At 32.2% G+C, this 27979-nt stretch overlaps 1 protein-coding gene across 5 annotated transcripts in view; it reads left to right on the forward strand.

The window, feature by feature from the left end:
• The first annotated feature begins 1763 nt into the window (after nt 1-1763).
• The window catches only part of LOC127723646 (gametocyte-specific factor 1 homolog), a 29657-nt gene continuing 3441 nt past the window's right edge, over nt 1764-27979 (forward strand). The window contains exons 1-9 of one of the 5 annotated variants that reach the window (XR_007992167.1): nt 1764-1836; nt 12134-12245; nt 14731-14857; nt 16696-16800; nt 19227-19299; nt 20312-20374; nt 25558-25706; nt 26506-26729; nt 27867-27898. Coding sequence is in view for 2 of the 5 variants with exons in the window: in XM_052230368.1 (XP_052086328.1) it covers nt 12135-12245; nt 14731-14857; nt 16696-16800; nt 19227-19299; nt 20312-20374; nt 25558-25706; nt 26506-26670; nt 27867-27898 (825 nt within the window). In the remaining 3 variants the exon portion in view is untranslated. Of the gene's footprint in view, nt 1837-11969; nt 12246-12843; nt 12957-14730; nt 14858-16695; nt 16801-19226; nt 19300-20311; nt 20375-25557; nt 25707-26505; nt 26730-27866; nt 27899-27979 lie in introns of those variants that run through there. The other 4 variants (XR_007992166.1, XM_052230368.1, XM_052230369.1 and 1 more) reach the window with 4 other exon arrangements.

Genomic DNA, 27979 nt, shown 5'->3' on the forward strand with positions numbered 1-27979 from the left:
CCTTCTGCAGAGACATATATACATGTCTCTGCCTTCTGTTTATATCTCAATGAAGGAATCATGATTGCAATATAAAAATTGTAATTGCACAAGTACACTGCATATTGATTGACTGTTTACCTTGAAAAGGATCGCTTTTTGACCCCTCAAAAGAATTATTGCAAGATGAAAATAAGGAGATGTGGTGTGAAACAATTCAACTGAGAAAACTAACGACCTAATTCATAACAAACACTTTTCGAAAAACAGATATGACAGACATGAACCAACGACAACCTCTGAACTACAGGCTTCTGACTTGGGACAGACACATAAAGAATGAGGCGGGATTAAACATTTTTGAAACATTTTGCCCAGGAGTTTTATAGATCTTTTTAAACGTTTACGACAACAGACGACGACTCGGGACGCTAAGTGATGGGGGAGGTAACTTCGATATTTTGTTGGTACTTATGGGGTGTGTCATTTTTGCTTCAAAAAACGTACCCATTTTAATATAACATAACATTGACTGAAACTCAGTAACTATAACGGTTATATAAATATTTATGAAAGAATGACCTATTCTTACAAGATTGAATATATAAGCACTTAAAATCTATATATATATATCATCCCTCATAATTCATGAATATACATTTACCCTTAAGTGTTTATACATGAATTGATTTAATATATTAATTGACCATTAATAACATATTTATATGATATATGTAGATATGTAGATCATACCCCAAATAAATATACAGTTATCAAAAATAAATGCATTTTAATATTATGTTAAGGATGTCATAATAAACAGGAGGGTCATTTTTTTTTATCTCACGAAATTATTAGCCATATTTTTGGCACATCCCTGTATACCCAATAATAGGAAGTTACCCCCGTGTTGTGTGTAGAAAAAATCAGACCGTTGCTTTTTCGTCCACCCTGCATGCAACATGATGTTGTTGTGGAAGCGACATACAGCAATCTTACATTCTGTCTTAATTTTCTAACATCAATATCTTTGTCAAAATTTCATGGAATTTCCGAAACTTGGACAGAACCAGTGGCAGATCCAGAACTTTTCATAAGGGGGGGGCCTGCTGACTGACCTAAGGGGGGCTCGCTCCAGTCATGCTCCAGTGATTCCCTATCTAATCAACCAAATTTTTTCCACAAAAGGGGGGGCCTGGGCCCCCAGCCCCCCATCCCCCCCCCCCCCCCCCCCCCCCGGATTCGCCTATGAGAACCTATCTAGTAATCTAGTATTTTATTATCAAAAGAGTATCCAGAGCAAAATTAGGAAAATATTTTTTTTTTAAATTATTTTTCATATTTTACTGAAAATTGGACTACTTTTTTAAAGTCAACTTGAACATCATGATTAAATTGGGTTATTTTTTTCAAACAACGATGACTTTCAATATGACCAAAGTGCATATTAGAAATTAAGACCGTTGCGTAGCATTGGTAATTTTGGGTGTTTCTTTTAATCGCTTCTAACAGTTGTTGTCCATTCGTTTGATGTGTTTTGTCATTTGATTTTGCCATGTGATTAGGGAATTTCCGATTGAATTTTCCTCGGAGTTCAGTATTTTTGTGATTTTACTGTTTTCTGGCTTCTGACGGGTACTACCAATCGTTGTAAGGCCAATCGGCAATCCTCGGGTGAATCCGCCACTCTCCTTCTATGAAGGTACGGAATCGGCCGAGTTGTGACGAATGGTTGTAAGGCAGGTGCTTTCTATTTTTAGAATTAGACGCCAATACCGCGAAACTCAAAGCGTACCTGTGGCTGTGATCATAAATCCGTGTACTCTGCGAAAACGATAGGACACTTTTAAATCAAAGGTATACAGTTTCATTTGCTTCAAACATTTTGCCAGAGTCCCATAGCTAAGACACCATTAGAGACATCATAGAACGATGTTTTTAACCATTGGCATTGCCTTTGGCTTTGTCATAACATTTGGACACACAAAAATGTCTGTTTACACCCGGAGCGTCTTTTTACCACAGAACACCACAGAATACCACAGAACACCCAAAATATACCACAGAACTACACAAAATACAATAAAACTACTAAAATATACCACAGAACATTGAATTACTTTACAAAATGCAAAACTAATAATACAGAATTATATTATTTTTATAATTCGGGCTACACTAATGACAGGACGATTGACCGGATGAGATATACATTTCTTTAATGATCATAACTTTTTTTGTTATTAGGTAGAGATACTAAACTATATTTCATAAAAATCTTTTAAAAACAATGTATTGTAAAAAAAAAGTTTTTCTATAAAAAAAAATGATTTTCTATAAATAAATGTTTTTCTATAAAAAAATGCTTTTTTCTAAAAAAAAAAGTTGACATGATGAATTTTCCTGGCGCCAGTTACACTTTTAAGATTAAGTTTGTTCTCCCAATTCAATTAAATGGTTTATTCCTCCTTTTTTTGGTGTAATAGATCCTCTTCGTTCATTTTTTTTTTTTTTGTTCTTCTGACCAAATGATTTGGTGCATGTATTGTGTAAAGCTGCTTAAAAAGTAATCGACTAGCGTAAAAAGTTCCATCTTTTCTAAAATCTGCCTGGTGTCTTTGTCCCATTCCCTGCACCAGAACTGTATTATTTCAATGTCATAGAGTGTTGGTAGTGGGTCTAGGTAGGAGCGTGCTTTCTCTGATAAGTGTGACAGGAAATATGCTGAACACGAACAATGTTTAATTTGGTAATCATTATCGCCTATTTTATATATATTTTTTGAATAATATAAAAACATACAGGAACAAATTTGCTGTCAAATTTTAGAAAGACACCTTATTATTACTAAACAACCCAATAATTAACAAAAATAAAAAGTTGGCTAAATGAGAATACCTTATTTTAAAAAGTTGGATAAATGGGAAGACACCAAAATTTTGTATGTGGGTTATTTGTAAGAAATCCATATAGGAATAGAAGGAATAGTTGAATAAACAAGGGTATCATCAGATTAGATTGTCAAAACATAATGCTAATTAACTTCAGGTAAATATCAATCAAACCTAACGAGTTAGTTTTCATCAATGTGCAGTTTGAAAATAGTAATAGTAGAAGATATATACAAAAAGTTTTAACAAAAGGCTTTGGCACAGCTACGAATCATATTAACATCTGCAAATAAAAACACTAATTTCTGTTTATCATCAAAAGACATAATTTCATAGAAATTGATCCAATATCCACCCATTTAGGTGCGAATCATATCTCTGGCCTTACATTGATACTGTGCTATGTACGCAATGTTTCGGGTTATTTCGGAAATGTTTTTATTCCAGGGAAACCTTCATCAGAGACCACCCCTATTGTTTTTGTTTTGTTTTTTCATTTATTTCTTTTTTATTATTACTATTTTTTCTTTAATTTATCAAAGTTTTAATCTTTAATTTTTTTTTTTTTTTTAAATTTTTTTTAATTTTTTAAATAGTTTTTGAATTGTGTTTTTAATAATTACACTTTTAAATTTGTTTTATTTTTATTTTGGTTTTCTGAACTTTTTCAACCAATGTTGAATTAATTACGCGTTTCATAGTACAAACTTGTCCTCATAAGAATATCAGTTTACATGTGTTGTTTACATGATGGTCATTAATTAGTTCCGCACAGTTAAATGTTTAGTAGGAACTGTGAGGTTTAGATAAATGATTTTATAGTTCGTTTAACTAATTCACCAATGTTTCTGTTTCTTTTGAATCCTATTGATAGGTTTTTATGAAATTTAGCACCTATTGTAGAATCCGTTTTAATAAGATGCCAGTATTTCCTGAATACTTTTTGAAGTTTTTCTGCTTGAGGATGATAATTTGTAATGAATGATATATTATATTTATTTTCAACTTTGTTCTTTTTCTTTAATTTATCTTGTCTGTCTTGGAATTTGATTTTTGATAGAATTTGTTCTACCAATTTCAGTTGATATCCTCTAATTAATAGTTTTTCAATAAAGAGATTTTTTCTGGTTTGAAATTCACTGTCAGTATTGGTGTTTCTAAGTATACGAATGCCTTCGCCTTTAATAAAGGATTTAAAGTTTGACATGGGGTGGTTTGAGTTTTTATGAAGATATTGGAATTTTTCGGTTTTCTTTGTAAAACATTTCAGGTCTAAAACACCAGTATTTTTGAAGCGTTCGCCCTTGAAGATTTCAAGGTCTAGAAATTTTATGGAATGATTATTGCATTCATAAGTGAACTTTAGCAGGTCATGTTGTTTATTTGCATTTTCAAACAGAAAATCAATTTCAGACTCTTTTGCTTTTATCATCAGTAGTCCGTCATCTCTCATTCTTTTATGAAAAATAATTTTTTCAGAGATTGGAGAGTTTTTAAGGATTGAGTTTATGTGATTGTAAATAGCAATGTCACATATTTCAGGGGAAGCTGTTGCTCCCATTGATGCTCCAATGATTTGTCGATATGAATTTCCATAAAAGGTAAATTCATTATTGGAAAGGATGAGTTTTGTTATTTCAATCAAAAATTTGTTGGTAGGTTTTGTTATAGAAGATTCAATTTTTTCATGTTCACCAAGCGCTTTTTGTAAGGCTTCTGTGATTTCTTCAAATCTGAGATTGGTATACAGTGATGTTATATCATATGTAACAAGTAGTACATTATTATCAAATGTGCAGTTTTCAATATTTCTGATTAAGTCACCTGTATCAGAAATGTATGTTTTTTGTGTTTTCACTAAGGGAAGTAAGAAATAATCTAAATATCTCCCTAACCTTTCAAGTGGTCCATTACACTGTGATATCATTGGTCTACCAGGGACATTTATATTTGTTATTTGATTATTCTCGTTTTCAATGTTTTGTAAAACTTCACTGTCCAGTTTGTGAATTTTAGGGAGGAAGTATGCAAAAGGTGTTTTTATATAATTTTGTTCATTTTTAATGTATTTGAAAGATATTTCATCAATACAGTTTTCTTCTTTCATTTTGTAAATTACTTCATATACTTTTTTCTGAGTGTTTTTAAGATTTATCTCTTGGATTTGTTCATAATGTATGTTGTCATTCAATTGTTTTTCACCTTCTTTCAGGTAGTCGGAAATATTTTGAATAACTGTTACATTGTTTTTATCAGCTTTATGAATGATGATATTTTCATCGTGTTTTAGATTCTTCAGGCAGTTCCTTTCTTGTAGTGAAAGGTTAAATTGTGTTTTAGGGATATATTTAGATAATTCCATTTTCGTATAGAAAATATATTTTTCAATAGGGTTATCGGCAAACGCCGGCACCGAAAATTTAGATTTCTCCTTGAAGGGATGAATTTTACTTTGTATATTTGGATTTTCAAGGAAAAAGTATGAGAGTCTCAAATTCCTTTCAGTTTTTTTAAAATCTTTCATTATTTGTTTTATGGATGTTTTTGTTGTTGGAACAAAGTTTAGTCCTTTAGCAAGAACTAGTGTTTCTGGTTGTGATAATGTTTTTGATGATAGGTTCAGCACAAATTGTTTTGCAATTTTCAGCTTGATTTCTTGTTTATGTAATTTTATTTTATTTTTGACAGCTTTGAATTTTTCAATGTTTTTAGACTTTTTCTTGTTTTTATTAAGTCTTCTATGTTTTCCCATGTTTTTCTTTTTGCATTTGTTAAGAATGTTATTTTGTATTATTTCATATACTTAAATATGATTCTGTATCACTATTCTCATTGGATGTTTTTAATTTTGTAATGACCACAAGGGGTGTGTCCTTTTCATCATTGTTTTGGTTAGTATCTATAATTGCTATCTAGATCAATCGTGGATACGCAGTAGGCAATAAATAAACAAATCTAGGGATATAATATTCCCAGGTTTATTGATTTACTGTCATTAATTTGCAATATATCAACAATCGAAGTAAAAGCAAAAGTAGAGTTTAGGTATTTAAGTAATCATTTGATAAAAGACAAAAGTTTAATGTCGATTCTATATAATTTAATAAGTAATGATTACAGGTTTATCTCACATGAAATAATTATGAAATTTATGGTTCATTAATATTCGTTTAAATCCATATGTATATTGATTCGCACCTAAATGGGTGGATATTGGATCAATTTCTATGAAATTATGAAATTATGTCTAGAAATCACTATTAAAATGTATGTCGTCATCAAATAATTCTTTTCTAAAATCGTCATATGACTGAAGGGCACGATATAATAACATGGGCTTCATGGACTATTATTCAATATTTAATAATATACATGTACTTATTCATATTGTAACAACTCTTAACATAAAATTAAACAAAAATGACAACTACAACGATAAATACCCCAGAATTACAATTGTTTTAATTAATACCGGTAGGTGTTTTTGGTATAGACCCAGTAATAGGCCAATTCAGTTTGGGGCGTAGCGATAGTGATTCGACCCTAAATAGAAAAATTAAATGTCAAATTATAAAAAGAATTAACAATAACAATAATATAATGTCTGAAGTATTTATATTTCGAAGTTCTGTGGTATATTTTTGGTGTTCTGTGGTATTCTGTGGTAAAAAGACGCTCCCGTTTACACCACGTTGTTTACGCTCATTGAAGTATCGAAATTATCCTCTTTTAAAACATATAAAGCTGCTTTTATTTATTTAAACAAATATTATTTCTTGATTATCCAAAGTTTGGACTTCAAAACAGTTTTATTACTTTGACTTTATAATTGATATTTGTATAATATCTGCCAACCATTTACAAATTATAACGGTTGGCGCTTCAATTTGGTACCTCCGTCGGGAGGTAACCCCTTTGCTTTTTTCTTGGGCAATGCATTCAAACTTTAACAAACCAACGCCCATATCTCTCAAAAACTAACACATAAACATTAGTTTTGATATTGACTAAACCATGTAAAAGTTCAATGAGTGGTGTTTGGAAAAGAGAAAATCTTTTCAGCGATTTTGAGGGTGCCTATAAAGTGCGAAAAGAAATAGAAACGAAAATAAACGAAACGAAAAGAAACAAAATGAAACGAAATCAACATAAAACGAAACGAAATAGGAACCAACGAAAAGAAACGAAACGTAATAGAAATAAAATTTAAATCAGTCAAATTGAATATTAAGCCGATTATATTTATAAATAGTATTGTCTAGTTTGATACAATTTCTTTTAAAATTGGGGAAAAAAACGGTGAAATTCAGCGTAATTGTTAACAAGCTGTGGTTTAGGAATTTAAACACAATATATAATATTTGATTATGAACTCTATATGTTATACTAGACAGACACGATTAGACACGGACCATTTGACTTTATTGGGGAAAGGGGGGGGGTCTTTTTTAGAAAAAATATCCTGGCCCTGATTTAGGTAAAACAAATTATCTGTCCAGCCAGCACTTGGATTAAAAAAAAAATAATTAAAGTGATCCGTAATTTGATGTTGTTTCGTTATTTGAATTCGTTTCGTTTCATTTTATGTTGGTTTCGTTTTGTTTCTTTTCGTTTCTTTTCGCACTTTATAGGCACCCCGATTTTGATGCCTAAAATTATTACTTTTAAAAAAAACATAATTTAATAATGTTATACAAAAAGACAAGAAATAGTCAAATACGAAAACAGATTTGAAAAACATTGATAAACAAATTTTAATCTGCTAACAGAGTCCCTGTGGTCAATACCAGTAAGAAACTCAATTATACAGCGATAAATCAATACACCTTATGGCTATTTGTCCGCCATTTATACTGGAATATATCTCTAAGGTTCCTGTAAAATTTTGATGTCAAAATAGAAAATATCTGACACCATAATGGAAAAGTGATTGTTGTATGACGTCAATAGTTCAACCGGCGCAGATTCTCGGGGTTAACCAGCACAGATTACTAAATAACAATAATGTGTATAGACCTTAGGTAACACTTGTATGCAAATTTATCTATCATGACTTAAATTGGTACAAATACCAGTAAAATTGACCTTTCAATTTAAAAAAACTTGATGTCATAGACAAATTAAAAAGTGATTGTTGCTTGACGTCAGAAGGTTATTCAGAGCTGATCTAAGGCAGTGATTTTGCTAGTGCTCATCATTTACGAAAAGGTTTTCAAAATGACGACAGTATTTAAAATCAATTTCATCACTTAAATTTGGAAAGTGTAAAAATATTTTCGCATGAATATTATAAATCTACCTTTCGTCATGTTTCTGACAAGTTTATGACCCTCAGCTAATTAACATTTACAACAGGTTGTGATTGCAGGTAATTCGCTTTCGCCATCGGATGAGTCACTAATTTGTTAATTATTAATGAATCTCATTATTGACCATCATAATTATTTTCCCCAGTAAACATGGTAAATCAGTCAGTCTGCATTTCAATTTTAATCAGGGGCGATGCTAGGTATCCACTAAACTGTAGGCACAAATTGCGGCAGGGGGCCCCAGCAGGCCCTGGTAGATGGTTCAGGAGGAGGAAGCCCCCCGCCCTGACGGAAAACGGTTTTCAGCATTTTAGTTGCAAAATTTTGTCTACTAGAAAACATCAAATTTACTGGTCATTTTATCATGATAATATACATGAAAAAATGTCGAAAAAATAAACATAATTCTACAATTATATCTGACTGATGAATTAACCGGCAGTACAATAGGAAATATAAAAAAAATCAATATTTCCAATATGCATTGCCCATCGTGGATCAGCGTAGCCCTTTATTAAGCAGCACAACTGTTTCTGATTGAGTATAATTGATATATATATACGTCAATTGATAGAAAATATTGAGGATCCTACATTAAAAAAAATAGGCATGAAAACACTGAGATTACTTCATAATAGTACTAACTTTTGGACCGCATCGACCATTCATCTTTTGATTCTTAAAACTTCACCCTCCCCCAGCCACACAAACAAATACACACACAGTTGAAACGTCATGCAGAAGTTCTGTTCTGTTCATACTATCTAACAAAATTCAAGAAATTCATATTTCCTTATATCCTGTACTGCAAATTCCCTACCTGCTTAGGAATCTGAATAGTTATGGTCATTACACATAAATCTGAGAGTACTCGAAGTTACCGACACCTAGTTGATTGATTGCTAAAAGGTCCAGTAGCAAATAGTTCATGCATGTCCAGGACTAAAACAAATAGGGGTCGTCCAGGATGAAGGTCTGGAAATTTGGAAATGCCATGTATTGGAAAATGAGGGTTTATTCAACTTTATTGGATAGGAACAGAAATTTGCCTTTCAGTAGACCACCTACGAACCTCTCAAAGAGTTGATGCAAGTTTCTTAACGTGCAAAGAGCGTGACATTCTCTCTACCCTAGGCATCGGATTGAACTTGGGCCAACTGTGAACAACAACTAATAAAAAAAAAATCATTTATCTAAGTTGAGGTTTATTCAAGTATTTGTTGATAGAAGTGAAATGATCTGAACCAAAGTTCTAGTTTATAGTTTCCATATATAAGGTGAAATATAATGACATACAGTTCCAATACTCCACTGATTCACTAAGGATGATAGACTAGTGTACAAATGACATTCGATAATTAAAGAGCTTTGACGACTTCACATGCATCTACAGATAACATTGTTTATTATTTTTTCTAATAAAAAAAAAATTGTGAAAAAATAATGTGTAGGCCTGAAGTGCCTAACAGCAGCTACGCCCCTGCTAATGTTTCTCAAACGACCAAAATTTGCAGTTCATTTGTCACAGATTCGTCATTTGAACAAAATTGTAATCCCCTGGACAGTTCTCTTTTTAATTTCAATATTTCTCAAATGATCACAATTTGCAGTTCGTTAGTCGTAGTTTCGTCATATGAACATATTTGATATAACTTTTCATCAAAAACTTTCGACAATTTCGATTTAAAAGATAGAACTTTAGTCAAAACGTTCAGAAATGTTTTCACGAGTCAAACAGAACTTTGCTTCCTTTACGATATACTGTGCATGGATGAAAGTATTTTTATGAATTTATTGACACTAAAACATAAAAACGAAATAATTTAGTATCAAATTAAACGAGAGAGACAAATTTAGTTCTTACTAAAGCAAATTTGATTTAAAAGATGATAATTTCCTGCCTTTTTTAAACATGAACAAATCCGTAGATGAATCTGGATTCATTCTGAATTTATTATCTACTTGTCATTTACCGTTTTCATTTCATTTGAAAATTGAAAGTAAATGGATCAATTCTTGATTAATTTACAGTTTACAGTCATTGTACAACTCCTTGGCTCCAACTTTATAGAAATGAATTCCAATTATTGATTTAAATGTTTTTATAAGGATAATGATTATGCAGTGAAATAGTCTTACAACTACAAGTTCTTTTATGCTGTGATTCCTGGTTTTGAAAAAAATGGAACCCAACTTTTGTTGATCATGAATGTCCTCTGAAATGAAATAGTGAACTAGATTTCCAGATCTTATATCCTAATCTTCATATTTAAGTGTCACATCAGTCAAATCGTGCAATACATGTAACTGCCTAGTAAATGCCTTAGTCCTTCAAAGTCTGACAAAGATGTATAGCTACATGTAGTAATATACATCCTTGGTCCATTGCTGTTACCCCAAATAAGGTTGGCGAGATCTCGCGCAAAAGTGACTAAAGCTCTTAAAATCCTAGCTTAAACCCTGTCTAAGGTCATTCTGCAACAAAATTCAGCTAAATACCAAAAGTGTACTGTGGATTCATTTATTTTCGTGGGTACCAATTTTCGTGAATTGAGGAAAACTTGCATATTTGTGGATATTTGATTTCGTGGTTTTCTAAAAGTCTGCATATAATCATACAGCAAATTTGAAATTCATTGAACATTTAAATTCGTGGTTTCCTTGTACCCAAGAAATTCACGAAAATTGGTATCCATCAAATATTAATGAATCCACAGTATCTACAAGTGTAGATAAAGTGTAGACTTTATCTACAAGTGAGCCCAAATTAGTTAACTCTTTTGTTGTAAATATTGCGCTTGTGCATCATGTGCATTATCCTGTTCCTGTTGGGCAGTATTTTTTAAATGTCTTTAGAAAAGGAAAATTATATAATCAAAAACAAGTAAATTTTTCAACATTGTCAAACTGGTTGAAAATGATATATATGTTTTGGAAAAAAAGAAGTAAGTTAGACTAGATCTGTATTTTTCACCTTTTCTAACTTTTAATATATATACATGGCCATTGGACACTGAAGCTGTTACTTGCTCAATGATGACTTTCTCTTGTCCCAAGAAAACAGACAGCCGTTTATGTGAAACCCTGCTTTCTTAAAATACAGATGGTTGTACATCAAATCGTAATTCATTATTTAAAATTTAAAAGACAATGATAGCAGAACATTGAAGTATAATAAATCAAATATAACACATAGCTGAACATGCTGAAAGGACGATCGAGCACAAAGGTTTTCTTGGGGTAGCAATTTGCTCTATCATGTCTATCAAGAGGATTCACCTTTTCAGCTTTGTGTAATTGTAATAATATCATAGATACAATGTAACTATATATGATGACAGTCTTGTAAATCAAAGTGTAAAACACATGATTCAGTCACCAGTAAATTAAGTAATCACCCTCATTGTAAATCATACAACAGGTGACCAGCAAGAATGATTTTTAAGAATGTAGGACAGAAAGTCACACGACAAAAAGTCACAGGCATAAAGTCACAATTGAGTTTTGAGATTATTTTTCTTTAAACAAGAAAACACTAATTTAGAAAATAAAATTTTTGATTTTCTTGAACTATTATATATGAAGCAACTTTGTAATTAAAATTTATTCAATAAATATCAATAATGATCAAATAATTGTTATGAAAACAAAATGTCAAAGTGGATTGGTACTTAAATGGCTTCATTGTGCCAAGAAATATATCCTTTGCATGATTAAAATTTAATAAATTTTCATTTATCAAGGCTTATGAACAATTTCCTAACTTAAAAATGAATATATGCATTAAAAAGAAAATATTTCAATATCTTTTTCTTATATATTCAAACAATTGTCAACAAATTATTTGTGACTTTTTGTCCTATCAAATTTGTGACTTTATGTCCTGTGACTTTCTGTCCGTTTACCGATTTTTAAAACTGAATCACTTTGTGTACTGTTTATTGTATATTTTAGAATGGCCTCCTATAGTACACTAGATCCAGAGCAGATTATTGTGTGTCCTTTAGACAAAAACCACGAAATGCCAGCCAAGCGCTTGCAGTACCATTTGATAAAATGTAGAAGGGTAAGGCGTAAATAAACACGGTAAAACTTAATGCCCCCTCCGCTACGGCGGGGGCATAGAAATACTGTAAACCAACTATATTTTTGCAGATACTTTATTTCGCATTCTACCCTTTCTAGTCCACTTTGCGGCTATTTAATTTCACAATTTTCTTAATTACTTGATGTAGTTTAATAAGGAAAGATCCAAGTTTTATATATTCATGATGATTTATATTCGTGTTATTTTTCTACTTGTGAAAGTCGCAAAAATTAATCGCTCCCGAAAAATAAGTTGGTTTAAACTTTTACTGTAGTTGTGGTTAGGGTTTCCCTACCAGCACTAATTATACCAAAATCTGTTAGATGAAGTATTTTGAAAGCTGCTCAGTCAGCTGCTGTTATGTATAACAACCAAAAAACCAACTAAATGTTAAATGTTAAAATAAAATATGTAAATTGCATTTATGAATAACAGTAAATGGCCTATGAAGTGACACAGTAAATGGTACACCAGTAATACTCCCCTTCCACCCCCTCAAAAAAAAAATAAAATAAAATCGGGGGATGTAGAGAGATCACTGCTTATGGAAGTTTTAAAAGTTGAGATCTATGTGTCATGTTTGAGAGTTGTATACTGCAATTATCTAGTCTGTCCGTTCACCTCTCCATAACTCAAAAGTTCCACATTACTCAGCTTCTGCTGAGATATTTGGTCTTGATCTTAATTATGGTAAGCAAACTGTGAGAGTGATTTTTATCTCGGCTACAACAGAAAGCCAGACATAGCAATTATACATAATGTAGATTCTGTTTATAATGTGGGCTATAATACAATACTGTGTCTCGGTGTCTGTTTATAATGTGGGCTATAATACAATACTGTGTCTCAGTGTCTGTTTATAATGTGGGCTATAATACAATACTGTGTCTCGGTGTCTGTTTATAATGTGGGCTATAATACAATACTGTGTCTCGGTGTCTGTTTATAATGTGGGCTATAATACAATACTGTGTCTCAGTGTCTGTTTATAATGTGGGCTATAATACAATACTGTGTCTCGGTGTCTGTTTATAATGTGGGCTATAATACAATACTGTGTCTCGGTGTCTGTTTATAATGTGGGTTATAATACAATACTGTGTCTCGGTGTCTGTTTATAATGTGGGCTATAATACAATACTGTGTCTCGGTGTCTGTTTATAATGTGGGCTATAATACAATACTGTGTCTCGGTGTCTGTTTATTATGTGGGCTATACATGTAATACAATACTGTGTCTCGGTGTCTGTTTATAATGTGGGCTATAATACAATACTGTGTCTCGGTGTCTGTTTATAATGTGGGCTATAATACAATACTGTGTCTCGGTGTCTGTTTATAATGTGGGCTATAATACAATACTGTGTCTCGGTGTCTGTTTATAATGTGGGCTATAATACAATACTGTGTCTCGGTGTCTGTTTATAATGTGGGCTATAATACAATACTGTGTCTCGGTGTCTGTTTATAATGTGGGCTATAATACAATACTGTGTCTCGGTGTCTGTTTATAATGTGGGCTATAATACAATACTGTGTCTCGGTGTCTGTTTATAATGTGGGCTATAATACAATACTGTGTCTCGGTGTCTGTTTATAATGTGGGCTATAATACAATACTGTGTCTCAGTGTCTTTTTATAATGTGGGCTATAATACAATACTGTGTCTCAGTGTCTGTTTATAATGTGGGCTATAATACAATACTGTGTCTCGGTGTCTGTTTATAATGTGGGCTATAATACAATACTGTGACTCAGTGTCTGTTTATAATGTGGGCTATAATACAATACTGTGTCTCGGTGTCTGTTTATAATGTGGGCTATAATACAATACTGTGTCTCAGTATCTATTTATAATGTGGGCTATAATACAATACTGTGTCTCGGTGTCTGTTTATAATGTGGGCTATAATACAATACTGTGTCTCAGTGTCTGTTTATAATGTGGGCTATAATACAATACTGTGTCTCAGTGTCTGTTTATAATGTGGGCTATAATACAATACTGTGTCTCGGTGTCTGTTTATAATGTGGGCTATAATACAATACTGTGTCTCAGTGTCTGTTTATAATGTGGGCTATAATACAATACTGTGTCTCAGTGTCTGTTTATAAACAAGTATATATATTCTTCACTCTTTTCTAAGAAACTTGTGAACAGAATGATTTCATATTTGGTTAGCAGCTTGACAATGGTGAGTTGAAAAGAGAGCACTTTTTGGATCTGTCGTATAAATACTTTTTATTTTCAGATACGTTGAATAAATAATGAGTACATGCTTAGCAAGACAGTGCATGCATTCTTGTTTGTCTATATAATGATTATCATATGTAAAAATTGAGAATGAAAATGGGGAATGTGTCAAAGAGACTAAAGAGCAGAAAAATACATTGTAGCAACCAAAGAGCAGAAAACAGCCCAAGTGGTTATATTTAGACTATATTTTGATGTTTTTTTTTCAGAATTTCACAGGGATAGAATTTGCCACATGTCCTTTCAATGCCAGACATGTGATGCCCAAGCGGGATATAAGATACCACATAGCTAACTGTCCCGACAAGGCCATGCTAGAACCTATACTCAGTTATGGTTAGTATATCATTGCTGCTCAATCTAAAAATCAATCAGAACAATTTAGGGAGCTACCATTTGATTTTTTTCGGGGGGGGGGGGGGGGGGCTAGGATGAAAAATTTTGTCCTGCAATTTTTTTTTAGCTGTAATCTCTGTCCTGCCTTTTTATTTTTCACACTTTTCGGTCCTGCTTTTTTTTTTTATTAGCTTATCCTGACTCTTTCACATAAATTGTCATCCAGCCTTTTTTTTTGCCAAGTTGCTCTTCCTGCCTTTTTTTTTTTACTCAAAACTTCTGTCCTGTCTTTTTTTCAAATTTTAACTGCCATTACTATTACTTTTGTATTTAATATTGCTATAATGTAATGCTAGATGAAATTGCACACATGTTAAACTTTTGATAATGAAATGTACATTGAGTTAATTCAAAGTTGTGATTTTTGTAGAAAAGACAAAAATGCAAGGTCAATAATTGCTATTTCAAGAAATGCAACATACAAATAATGCTATCAAAATTTAAATGCAGGTATTTATTTTTGCAAAATTAAAAACTGTTTAACAAATGTTTAAACATCACAGAAATTATTGAATTTACAATATTAAGAGTACACAACATTGTTATATGATGAGATACATTGTTTGAAAAGTGGTTTTGTCTGACATATAACTGTTCAACTTCAAAATACAGGAGTTGAATTTTATTTCACCTAAAACTATCAAGCTGTGAACATGGTTAATTATAGAATAACTAATCGAAGAATTCAAATAGAGAAAAAATATTCAACGCGTGACTGAACAACACATTAATTCATGAATGCGCGTAGCGCATGGGTTAATTATCAGTGTTGTTCAGTCACAAGTTGAATATTTTTCTCTATTTGAGTTCTTTGATTAGTTATTCTTTTTATTACATTGGCAAATGGCTATTTATGAAATTAAAGTAGAAAATGTAAGGAACTATATCTTTTTCTACGCATTCACAATTTTTTTTGATCCGACGATATTGACGTCTTGACAACGCCTATTGTTATATGATTTCAGAGGAGTGAAATAACCATGTTTATTTCACATGTGAAATTATCAGTTTTTATTTCACTGGGAAATCAATGTAATTCATTGCAACCAATGTAATAATATTTATTCTCTAATTCTTCGTCAATTTATCCATTTCTGCACCCATTGTATAAAAAATACTTAATCAACGTGTGGTTCGTTTGATCTCAGTTCTTCATTGGTTAAAATCCGATTATGACGTCGAATTTTCTTGCTTTCCTCTGAATTTCCTATTGTGACGGCATGAAAAAAGGCGGCCATGCCTGATGACGTCGCATAGAAAGAACACATCTTTTTGCAGATCATTCGAAAAGAATTAATAAATTTGCCTGCGTATTGTTTGAAAATCATTAGAGAAACAGATTCCACCACCAAATCTCATGTAATACGATATTTATCCACTCTCGACAGTTAAATTTTAAATATTTAACTGTCTCGAGTGAATAAATATCGTATCACAATATCTATATTTATAACAGGCTCTCAGTCATAAAGTGCTAACCTTTACTCAAGATTTTTATTATTTTTATTGATTTAATTCCGAGTCTGAATATGATAATTGTACTCGGAAAATTTTATGACCGAAGCACATGTACAGAGTGTCATAAAAACATCTCTGAATCACTTCAAACACAATTTTGTTAATTATGCTGTTTTTGTGTTTAATGATATTACTCGGCCCACTTTTGTGGATCCTACACTTGTTAGATCTGTTGTTAATTAATGCTGTTGTCCTGAAGATTAATGCAATATTTGCCCTTGACATTTAGCAAACAAACAATCTCTTTTTATAATTTTCAGAGCTGTCAAAGAACCATGAGGGAGGGAAACATTTCAAAGGTTGTACAGATCTCCCTAAGTATGAAGACCAGAGTAGACCTAGGTCTGCTGAAAACTGGGATGAAGGTAAGAAAAACAAGAATAATAGAAGAAAAGAACAGTGACACCACAAAAAACAGCATTGTTATCATTAGATCAACTTCAGGGTTTTAAATTATTTCTTTTGCAATGTTCATGGTTCTCAAGATTGAACAAATTATTTAATTGTAAAGCAAAACAAAACCCAGATATTGATAGAATATGAACAAGAACAAGTAATGTATTATCCTATGGAGCATAATGGCAGCCGTCTCGAGCAATTATCATGAGACCTACTCATTTTCATGCTTATTTGGCATCAATTTCCTTTGATCTACTGTTTTTCTCTTTGATCTTTACAATTTTGGCTACCGTAGATACTCGCCTAATAGTCGATCCTACTATAAGTCGGGGTCCCTTTTCAGCTCCAAATTCTAAGGATTTAGTCTTGACCCTCGTATAAGTCGGACAAAATTTGGGCATTTTTTTTTCAGCTGACAGTAACTGAACGCCGGTAAAACCAATGCAAATCCAGGAATAATATTCATTTCTGCATTAATGTTTGTTTGGTTTGAATTTAGTTGATGCTCATCATGATAATTTATATTGCTGTTAATAATAAAGATGTATTCATTTCTCTTGTTTTGTTCACTGTTCAAATGTTAGATTAGCCATGTGTTGTTTACGTAATGCATCAATGATTTTGTAGGGTATGACTAACAACCTATTGTTTGAGAAAAGCGAATATAAACCAATTTGAACCTGAAAAATTTAAAGTCAATCAACACTTGATGAAAATATTTTTCACAGCATATATAACTCGGTGTTAAATGAGCATGTACACTTCATAATTCTTATTATATTGTGATGATTAAAGGATTAAAAAAATTAAGTGAAGCTAATCAATATATTAAAATAACTAACTCCAACTCATTAGTGTCATCTGTTTACCTATCACTGATAGTTTTCACACCTTTAGTGAATACAACTCTTTGTCTCTTAATTGGGGTTATCAATGGATTATATTGGCTTGTCAATCAATTTTGTAATTTTTGTTTACCTGAGACACTATAATGAATAATATTTTGATTTTGGGAATGAATCTTAAAATTATTTTTTGATTATTATATGATTTATAAGCATTGAATTGATATCATGATATCACATAATGACACAATAACTCCGCTGAAAACATCCTTTCACATATTTGGTACATTGTTATCTCCTTTTTATTTTTGGTTCTTGGCTCTTCTTTTGGGTTTATAGGAAAACCATGTGACCATGAAAATCAATACACAAACCGGAAACAGTAGAATTTCAACACGAATTTGCAGAAAATGTTTACCAAAGAACAAATAAAACACAAAGACAGTATTGAAGTCATTTATTTTCAACAAAAACTTTTTATTTATTGATTTATGTAGGTTTGGCAATCAAAAACGTAGTTTTGACCAGAAAATTCACTCCTGACCACTTTTCTCAAGCTTGGATTTTTCCTCTGGTCGCTAGATCTCGTCTATTAGTCGGCCCCCCTCTCTGGATTATGAATTTTACTCCCAATTTTCCGACTAATAAGCGAGTAGGAACGGTAAATCTCACGCATTTACTTCATGAAAACTTAGCAGTACTGTAATGGGGGTATCTTGCACTGTTCCTTATGGTATAAATATTGTTTAAAACCTTAAGTTTCTCTCTCATATATGTTCATTGACCTCATTTTCACAGTTCATTACAGAGTCCCTCTAATTTACAGACCAGGATGTTCATATCATCCAGATATCTAGTTTCTCTAACCGCTAAATACTTATATTAGTTATGGACAAAAGTGAGCTCCCATTCAAAAAAATGTCTTTTCATTTCAACTAAATTCGATATTTTTCAGAAAAATATTACCAAGTAACTACATGACCATTTTATATTAAATAAATACCACAAGATTCAGAAATGTCTGAAGTTTTATTGTTTATATTTGGCCATAATTTTCTTGATCGCTTTCATTTTCTGATGAGTTGAAATGCAAATTTTTACGATTTTATTTTGGTTAGAATGCATAGCAAAATTTTCCAGAAATATTTTTTGGTGTTCATCTCGTCAAAAAATAAAAGTGAACCTGAATAATATTATGGCCAAATAAACAAATAAATTTTAAACATTTCTACATCTTATGGTACTTATTTTATAAAAATTGCTCATAAAGTTACTTGGTAATAATTTTTTGGAAAAAAATAAAAATTATTTTAGTTTAAATGATAGGACATTTTTTGAGTCGGAACTCACTTTTGTCCAATAACTGTATGTATTTTTTGTTGCAAATAATCACCTCTAATGTACAAATAGTTTAATACATGTACATGAGACACTTTCTTTACCAAAAATATGTATAGTATACAGTATCATTAAACCTAATTAGTGTTATGAATGCATTGCTAAAACAGTTAAATTGATATAGATCCTATATTTATTCTGTAATTTAGAAATACCGGATAATCCCAGAATTGGAGTAGATCCAGCATACTTTGCTAAAATGGAATACAAAGATCTGTCTGGGTAAGCTTAATTAGTTTTCAATTTTCAGCACATTTATAATTCCAATATATTTCTGGTCTGTTTTAGTATTTTTTATGCTCTATATAAAAAAATGTATCCAGTTTTTGGAGGTCAAAACTTGTAGGAATCGTTTTCATTTCCAAAGGTACAATTTAGTTACAAATTAAAACTCACACTTTGAATGTTAAAGAAGGTATTGTGTTTTGCCTCGACATAATTTTTGATTTACAAGATAAAAGGGTTACAAAGATAATCAAGCTGAAAGCATTTGACCTTTAGGTATAATGCTTGTTATGGACTCAATGATCATGTGATGCACTGATGGTAAATATGAACCATATTCATATTCTAGGCTTAATTAAGGCAGACCCTTAACTCATTAATGAACTTCTTGCAGTTACCATTTGAAGAACAGTAATAAAGGTGACTTTCTCAGTCTTCATGATAAACTTTTAAATCTACAGGCCCAGATCTCAATTTTTGAAAAAATTTAGTTAGATTCTGTTGGCCAGTAGAGATGATTTTTACAGGCCCGAAAGTAATTTTACAAGCCTGGGCTGCATGGCCTGTGGCTAAGCATGAAGACTGTTTTCTTCAGGGGGATCCAGGGTTTTCGAGACATGGGAAGCCTAACTGTCCCGAACGATAAAAATTACAGCGAGTGTAGAAAGGCAAAAATTTGTTTGAGGATATCAATAAGGGGAAGTACCCCTTCTATGCCCCCTGAATTCTGCCATTGTTAAGCACCAATGCAAATGTCTATCATTGCATGGTACCAATTACTATTGACTCATTTATGTTTGCATTTATTAATTTTCGTAGATTGACGAAAATTTGTATTTTGGTGGTTACTTGATTTTTACTGTTGTGCCAAAGTCTGCATATAAACCAATAGGAATTTTGTACCTCGTTGAACACTTAAATTCGTGATACAGCTATACCCACAAAAAAGAATGAATCAACAGAATATGAAGTCAGGTAAACTTTGTTGTAACATCCATTTATGTTTCAGAATGAGTAGATCCGAGAAGAAGGCTGTGAGAGGTCAATACTATCTACCCCCAGATCAGAGAACGTAAGTACATTCTACACATATAGATGTAGATAAGAGATACAGGCAAAATGGGCAGTCTTTATTTTACATTAAGGTGGTACCAAACAACTTGACAAAGTAATTACTTTGATCCTTTGATCAAAATTTCAAAATTTCAAAAAACTTGAACCACACTATCGGAAACAATTCATTGGATATATAGAGGTTTGACACACTTATTTTGATCATTGAGAAGCTTAATATTTCCTTAACAATAGAACATGATTAAAACGTTCAGCTGATTTTTACAGAGTTGTCTCTCTGTAGTGTTATGTACCCAGGGGTTCAAATTAGCGGTGGTCCGAGGTCCGCGACCTTCCACTATTGCAATTGGACTTTCGTTTTGGTTGCTAGCTACGCCTGACAGACCTTCGATTTGAAAGAAAATAAAAATTAACTTTGCCGACCTTTTTAACCAAAATTTCCAAACGATCTCAAAATTTATTTACATCTTTATTATTCATGACAGTCATGTTCATTTTGTTCAACTGCTAGCTTTAAACCGAAAATCGCCAACAAGTAATGTGTAAATCCGAGTAAAATCGTATCTGACTGACAAAAACAACACTGAAAGACAATGGGTGCCATACACCGGAAATGAAGCCAGTTACAATACAGGATCGTTATTCCGAAGCGGATAAGGGTAATTCCGGGTTTGACGATCAAATACAATGAAAAAATAATAATTCCAGGCAGGTGACAAACTACATCTATGATGATGAAATATAAACACTAGAATTTAAAACCAAAATATATTTTGAAAAGAAAGAATAGGCAGGAAATTTTCATACAGAAACTCAAAATTACTTTTATTTCACAAATTTTCATGTCAAAATCCAATAGAATGTGACAGTAATTTTCTTTCTCATTAATAAATGTTGATATTACATGTAGATTTTTTATAGTGTAAACATATGACTACAATTCCAAGAGGTAATTTTTATACGACCGCAAAAAAATTTTGTGGTCGTATATTGGTATGACGTTGGCGTCGTCGTCTGAAGACATATTGGTTTTCACACTCTAACTTTAGTTTAAGTGAATGCATCTCTATGAAATTTAACCATAAGGTTCAATACCACAAAAGGAAGGTTGGGATTGATTTTGGGGGTTATGGTATCAACAGTTAAGGAATTAGGGGCAAAAAAGGGGCCAAAAATAAGCATTTTTGTAACTTCCACACATAACTTGTGTGTTAGTGTATGGATCTATCTGACATTGTATCACAAGGTTCCATATCACACAGGGAATGCTGGGATTGATTTTGGGGTAATTGCCTCAAAATATTAGGAATTAGGGACCAAAAAAGGGGCAAAAAACAAGCATTTTTTAGTTTCATGACAATAACTTGTGTGTAAGTGAATGGATCTTTATGAAATTGTACTACAAGGTTCCATATCACAAAGGGAAAGATAAAATTGAGTTTGGGGGTAATTGCCCAAAACGTTTAGGTATAAGGGGCCAAAAATAAGCATTTTTCTAGTTTCCAGACAATAACTTGTGTTCAAGTGTATGGATCTCTCTGAAATTGTACTGCAAGGTACCATACTACAAATTAAAGGAAAGGCTGGGATTGATTTTGGTGGTAATTGCCTCAAAATTTTAGGAAATGGGGGCAAAAAGAGGGGCAAAAAACAAGCATTTTTCTAGTTTCAGGACAATTACTTGTGTGTAAGTGTATGGATCTTTATGAAATTGTACTACAAGGTTCCATATCACAAAGGTAAAGCTGAGTTTGAGTTTGGGGGTAATTGCTTAAAAATTTTAGGAATAAGGGGCAAAAAACAAGCATTTTTCTAGTTTCCAGACAATAACTTGTGTTCAAGTGTATGGATCTCTCTGAAATGGTACTGTAAGGTACCATACCACAAAGGGAAGGCTGGGATTGATTTTGGGGGTGATGAATAATAAGGGGGTTCAAAAAATTGGGGGGGGATTTTTTTTTCTTTAAATTTTCCATTTTAAATTGGTTATTTCTGATTTATATATAAAAGCAAATAATAATGATATGGTTTGAAAAGGTAAATTAAAATTTTTTTTTAAGTTCTCAGACCACATTCATTCTGTGTCAGAAACCTGTGCTGTGTCAAATATTTAATCACATTCCAAATTCAGTGCTGTATCAAGCTTGAATGTTGTGTCCATACTTGCCCCAACTGTTCAGGGTTCGACCTCTGCGGTGGTATCAAGCTGCGCCCAGCGGAGCATTTTTCTCAATTTTGAAGGGCCAGTACAAATCTTGAAGTTTCTTACATTATTTTCACAGAGGAACTAATATTTTATCAATACTGTGCAGTAAAATATGATACACTTACAGAGCTTTGAATTTGAACTGTTTAATATAATGATATAATTAGTAATTAATTATCAATAGTTGAGACAACACATCCATCCACAGTGACACCCTCCCCAATACCCCCAAAAAAAAGATTATTTGAATTTATAATATACAAGACAATAATACATTTATTATTAAACATGTTAAACAACAGTGATTTTGACCATGAAACAAGCTAAACATCACCTAATACAAAGAGCACATTAATTGTGTATCTTACTGAGTTAGGAAATATTTCAAGTAAAAATAGGACCTGGAATTTAGGTTGTGGACCTTTCAGTTTGGAGTGTCAAAGGTCCTGGACCTTCTAGTACCAAATGTTAATTTGAACCCCTGGCACCACCTTAATTTTATCATCAAATAACAATTACTGATGAAAATGTTTTAATGATATATATAAGCAAATTTAGAAGCACATTTTGAATGAAGTGAATTGTTATGCCAATCGCATGCTTGCTTAGTGCAGGATATTTCTGATTTGATCTTACCCAGGGTCAGACCAAGGTGGTGATAAATTTTCATTTGCTGCATTTCGCTGAAGTAACAGTGTCTTCCCTAGAAAATTTTTCATGCATGGTGAATTTGCAACGCGGCACGCGACTCTTCTTTTTCCAGAATTAACTACATAATTTATATGTTTCAAGCCATATACCAATCTAATTGTTTTATTATAGGTTCAGCAATTCATATAAGTCATGGAACTTTAAAGTATTTATTATAGATGAGAGGAATTAATGAAGACTCTATAAACAATAATAACAATAATCCAGTCTGCAATAGTTATTTACAAATTAATGCCATGTACACATTATTTTGTTGATATCTTCCTCTGTTTCAACTTTCCAAAGGTCACCACACATTTTTCAAAATCAAAATCTTCCTCCTTTGGTCCTTCAATTGATATATGCATTAAGCAATTCAGCACTTTTTGGCATAGTCTTTTTCTCAAAGGTGTTTTAACTCTGTTTAAGCGTGAAAAACACCTTTCACAATCAGCTGTTGAAACTGGCAAAAGAAGACCAATTGCTGCATACTTAGACCGACAAGGATACAAAGTTCCAAGACTGGCAGCTTTGTTCATTGTCTGCCTAAATGTCATGTCTTTACATTCTTTCACTAACAGTGTCCTCAGTTTGCTGATAGAATGGTTTCAGCATCAACAGCAAGTTGTTAAATAAAACTTTGAATGTCATCATTGCTTCACAGAGATTTTACAGGAAACAATAAAACAAAGTTTATTTGCGTTAAGTACAGAAGTCGTCAATGAAGAATACCTGACATACGGACATACGGATGACATTGTTTGGAAGCTAAGCTGACATTTGATTTCATGACAATTTGTAACTATTTTATTAAATACATCCCTGTCCGATTTATTTACAACGCTTCATAATTGTAAAAATCCTATCTTGCCGAAGTGAAAGAAATTTAGCCCCACTTGTGTAAAAAAAACGGCAAATGAATCCTCTACACTTAAGCTTCATGTGACCCATTGAAATAAAAATAGAAAAACATAAGTTTATTAAAAACAATATATAACCGCGACTAATCTAAAAATTACTGATTGTTGTGACCAATCAAAAAATAATTCATCGATGTAAATATAGCTGATGAAAAAACTGTGAAACTTTATTAAAACAAAAGTTTTGTCAATTCTCGGTGAAATTACGTTAGTTTTATTTTATAATACCCGAGACTATACCAAATTTTAAATTTCTACTTTTTAATGATCACAGTAAAATAATGATGTCAAACACCCGTTTTAAAGGTGAAATTTATACTGGAAAAGGTTAATTTTTTTATTAAGCACAGAAAGATATGCATTGGAGATTAATCTGTCTATTTATTTATCAGCTTACTGGCAACTTCTATCATGTAACCGAAGTCTCGATATATAAGCAACTAATCAAGAAGGTTGTAAAATCCTGGCACGCGCGACGTGATGCATCCAATTATCAGTCAGATGAGTTTAAAACACCTGTGGAGTGTTGTCACTTGTCACTTCGCTTACAAAATATCGATAATAAATATTTTACACTGTTATAATTTTCACACATAGCGGGATGCATTGCGGCAATGATGAAAGCATGGCGGTTGAAATTTATGCGTAGCGGTACCGCAATGCTTGAATAGCCTAGGGAAAACACTGAGTTATCTGAATTTATACATAAGATGGACTATTGTTTGAATCGCGTATTAGAAAATATCTTCCAGTTAGTTTTATGAAACTTGAGTCATGTTAAAATTTATAAAAGTTATGTCAGATCAGTTAAAAGAAAATTAGATGTCCATTATAAAGAAATATGCATCTACTGGTAATATGTTATATTGCTGCAATATAAAATAAGGAGATGTGGTATAATTGCCAATGAGACAGCTATCCACCAAAGTTCAAATGAAGTGGATGTAAGAAATTATAGGCAACCCTCAAGACTTGAACATCAATCAATCGAACATTCAATCATGAAATTGACTAAACATGCATTTATTACTAGTAACTACAATAAATGCATGGGTATCATCTTTATAGACATAAGAGGTGTTCCCTTAAGTCACAAACATGGAATCCAAGATATGCACATTGAAAATGAAGTATTTACCTATAGAAGCAAGTGTCTTTCCTGGGTCCCATGTATATTTTCTTAAACAGCCCTTAAGCATGCTGCTCTCCACATACTGATTATCTATACATAGCTGTTATATGTATGGTTTATTGATGACAAAAGTGAGGTTGCAAAATTTCACCAAATCTTATGTAAAATGTGGTATGTCTCTTTGAATTCAACTATTGAATTTGAGGGACTAAAGTGATGTAATGTCATTTCAGTTACCCACTACAAGAAGCACAAAAAGAGGAGGTAGAAGAAGATCTCCCTAAGCCACATTCCAAGATGTCAAAGTTCATGGTTGCACAGCCTCCACAACAACAATCACAAGTGTTGTCATACAGTCTGGCTATGGCAGGCATTGGCAGAGGTTGGTTACCATGAGTACAGATTTCTTTTGTCTATGATTAATATTTCATCATGTGTATTTTTCATCATTCCATTCAGAACTTGTTTCTTCATTATCAGTCAACATAGTTTATCTTTTTGTAGGATTAGATATTTTTAAAATTTTATTTAAGATTTGCTTAGAAGGAAATTTTAACTGAAGTTGACACAATTATAATTGCAAATTCGAAAATGGACCAGGAAATAATCCTATAAATAAATAGGAATATTCCTGCAGAAGTTAGAACTTCTGCAGTGATAATATATCATATTAGGACTATTCTATTAAAATGTGTGTGGGAGGGTAGGAAGGGAAGTTTAATTATTGAATGTGGGTCATGGGTCTTTTTTCAGTATGCATCTACCATTATGCAAAATTATCTAAAAAATGGTTCTTGGTTGTAGGGATATTTTGAAAGTCCCTTCCTACCCTCTCACATACATTTTAATGGAATAGCCCTTATCATCAACTTGTGGGTTTTCGTGCTATTAAGAATACATTGTGACGTCACAATTTCCATTGAAAAATCATGCATATGACGTATGAAAATATATGATCTGACCACAACTAAAGAAATGGTTTGGACCAATAATATTTTATTATAAATTCATACCAATTGCTGATATTTGATTGGTAGTTAGTATGCAAAAAGAGTATTTAACAGAAAGTTTATAAGATTCTGTTTTATTTTTTCAGGTTATGCAGCAACTGCAAATGTGAAAATCCATGATTTTATTATTGTGATCAGTAAAAACATGTATAAAATAATTCTCCATTTCAGGTAGAGCTGCAATGAGTCAGCCAAATTATTCAACAGCTGGAAGAGCACATAAGATAGCAGCTGTAGGTCGGGGAAGAGTGGAAAGTGTGCCAGAAGGGGCCATAGGGAGGGGATCATCTTTGAACAACTTTGCTCAGGCTATAGATTGGACTACACTGTCACAAGGTATTGGCATGATAAGTACTAGAGAGAAATCAAAAGCAGTACTACCAGATTTGTGCAAAGTAAATTCGAAAGAGATTTAAGAATACAACAGGAAAACAAAAAAAAATACTGGTTTCAAATAATTATTTTTTTGTCGTCACCTGACAGAGACCAGTTGGGCACTTATTTTGTCTTGTGTTGTTATTTGATCAAGGGACTACAGTATAAAAATGGTCAAAACTTCAGCCTTTAGTGCTAGTTCCCAACAAAGGTCTGGCAGAGACCATTTTAAAGTGAAAAAAATGAAGAATGGTTTATTTTAACAACAAAATGTTTGTAGAAGATCCTTTGTGAAAGAAAAATGACACAGACCTTCATATGCCTAACTGATTTGGCCTCTCATATTGCTAAATTAAAAAAAATCAAATGTACAACATTGACAGCAGCAAATAGAAACAACTAATTAGGGCTATTCCATTAAAATGTATGTGGGAGGGTAGGAAGGGACTTTCAAAATATCCCTACAACCAAGAACCATTTTTTAGATAAATTTGCATAATGGTAATAGACACATACTGAAAAAAGACCCATGACCCATATTCAATAATTAAACTTCCCTTCCTACCCTCCCACACAGATTTTAATGGAATAGCCCTTATACAACAATAAAGAAATCATTGTATTTTTGTAGAATTTCTATAAAAAGATCAGGCAGATTATATAGTAATTCAGCTCCACCTAAAATAGAGAAAAAGATTTTTACTGATTACATAATTAATGTCCGACCATTTAGATATTCTCTAATGTTACATATGGTTTGATTTTTCTTGTTTCTCATTGGTTTATTTGGTCACTTGTTTTCCAATATATATCTTGTATTTTTTCACTATTTTGACATATTGACTCGACATTACTATTTTTAGAAATGATATTGACTCCATGTTACTAAAAATAGTAACATCAAGTCAATATCATTTTCAAACTTACACTATGATTTACATTTGAAATATATAAATTAAGGACTTTCACTCAGTCAATACGTTATATATGGACCTGTTAGATTATATTGAACCTCGGACTTAGTCCTCAGTCAATATAGTCCGAACAGGTCCATATATAACGTATTGACCTTGTCAAAAGTCCATGATTGATAAATATAACCTTAATTTTCAGTACAGTTCATCTATACCTCTAATTAATTAATCCTATTTTTTCAGATTCCCCTGTGGCAAAGGGTTACAATAATGCAGTAAGTTCAAATTAACATAATATATATAATCATAACAGACTTTGTAGCTTTTGTGGGGTTCAGGTTGCTCAATTTCAATTT

The sequence above is a fragment of the Mytilus californianus genome, unplaced genomic scaffold, assembly GCF_021869535.1.
Source record: "Mytilus californianus isolate M0D057914Y unplaced genomic scaffold, xbMytCali1.0.p SCAF_13, whole genome shotgun sequence".
In the NCBI taxonomy this organism is placed as follows: Eukaryota; Metazoa; Mollusca; class Bivalvia; order Mytilida; family Mytilidae; genus Mytilus; species Mytilus californianus.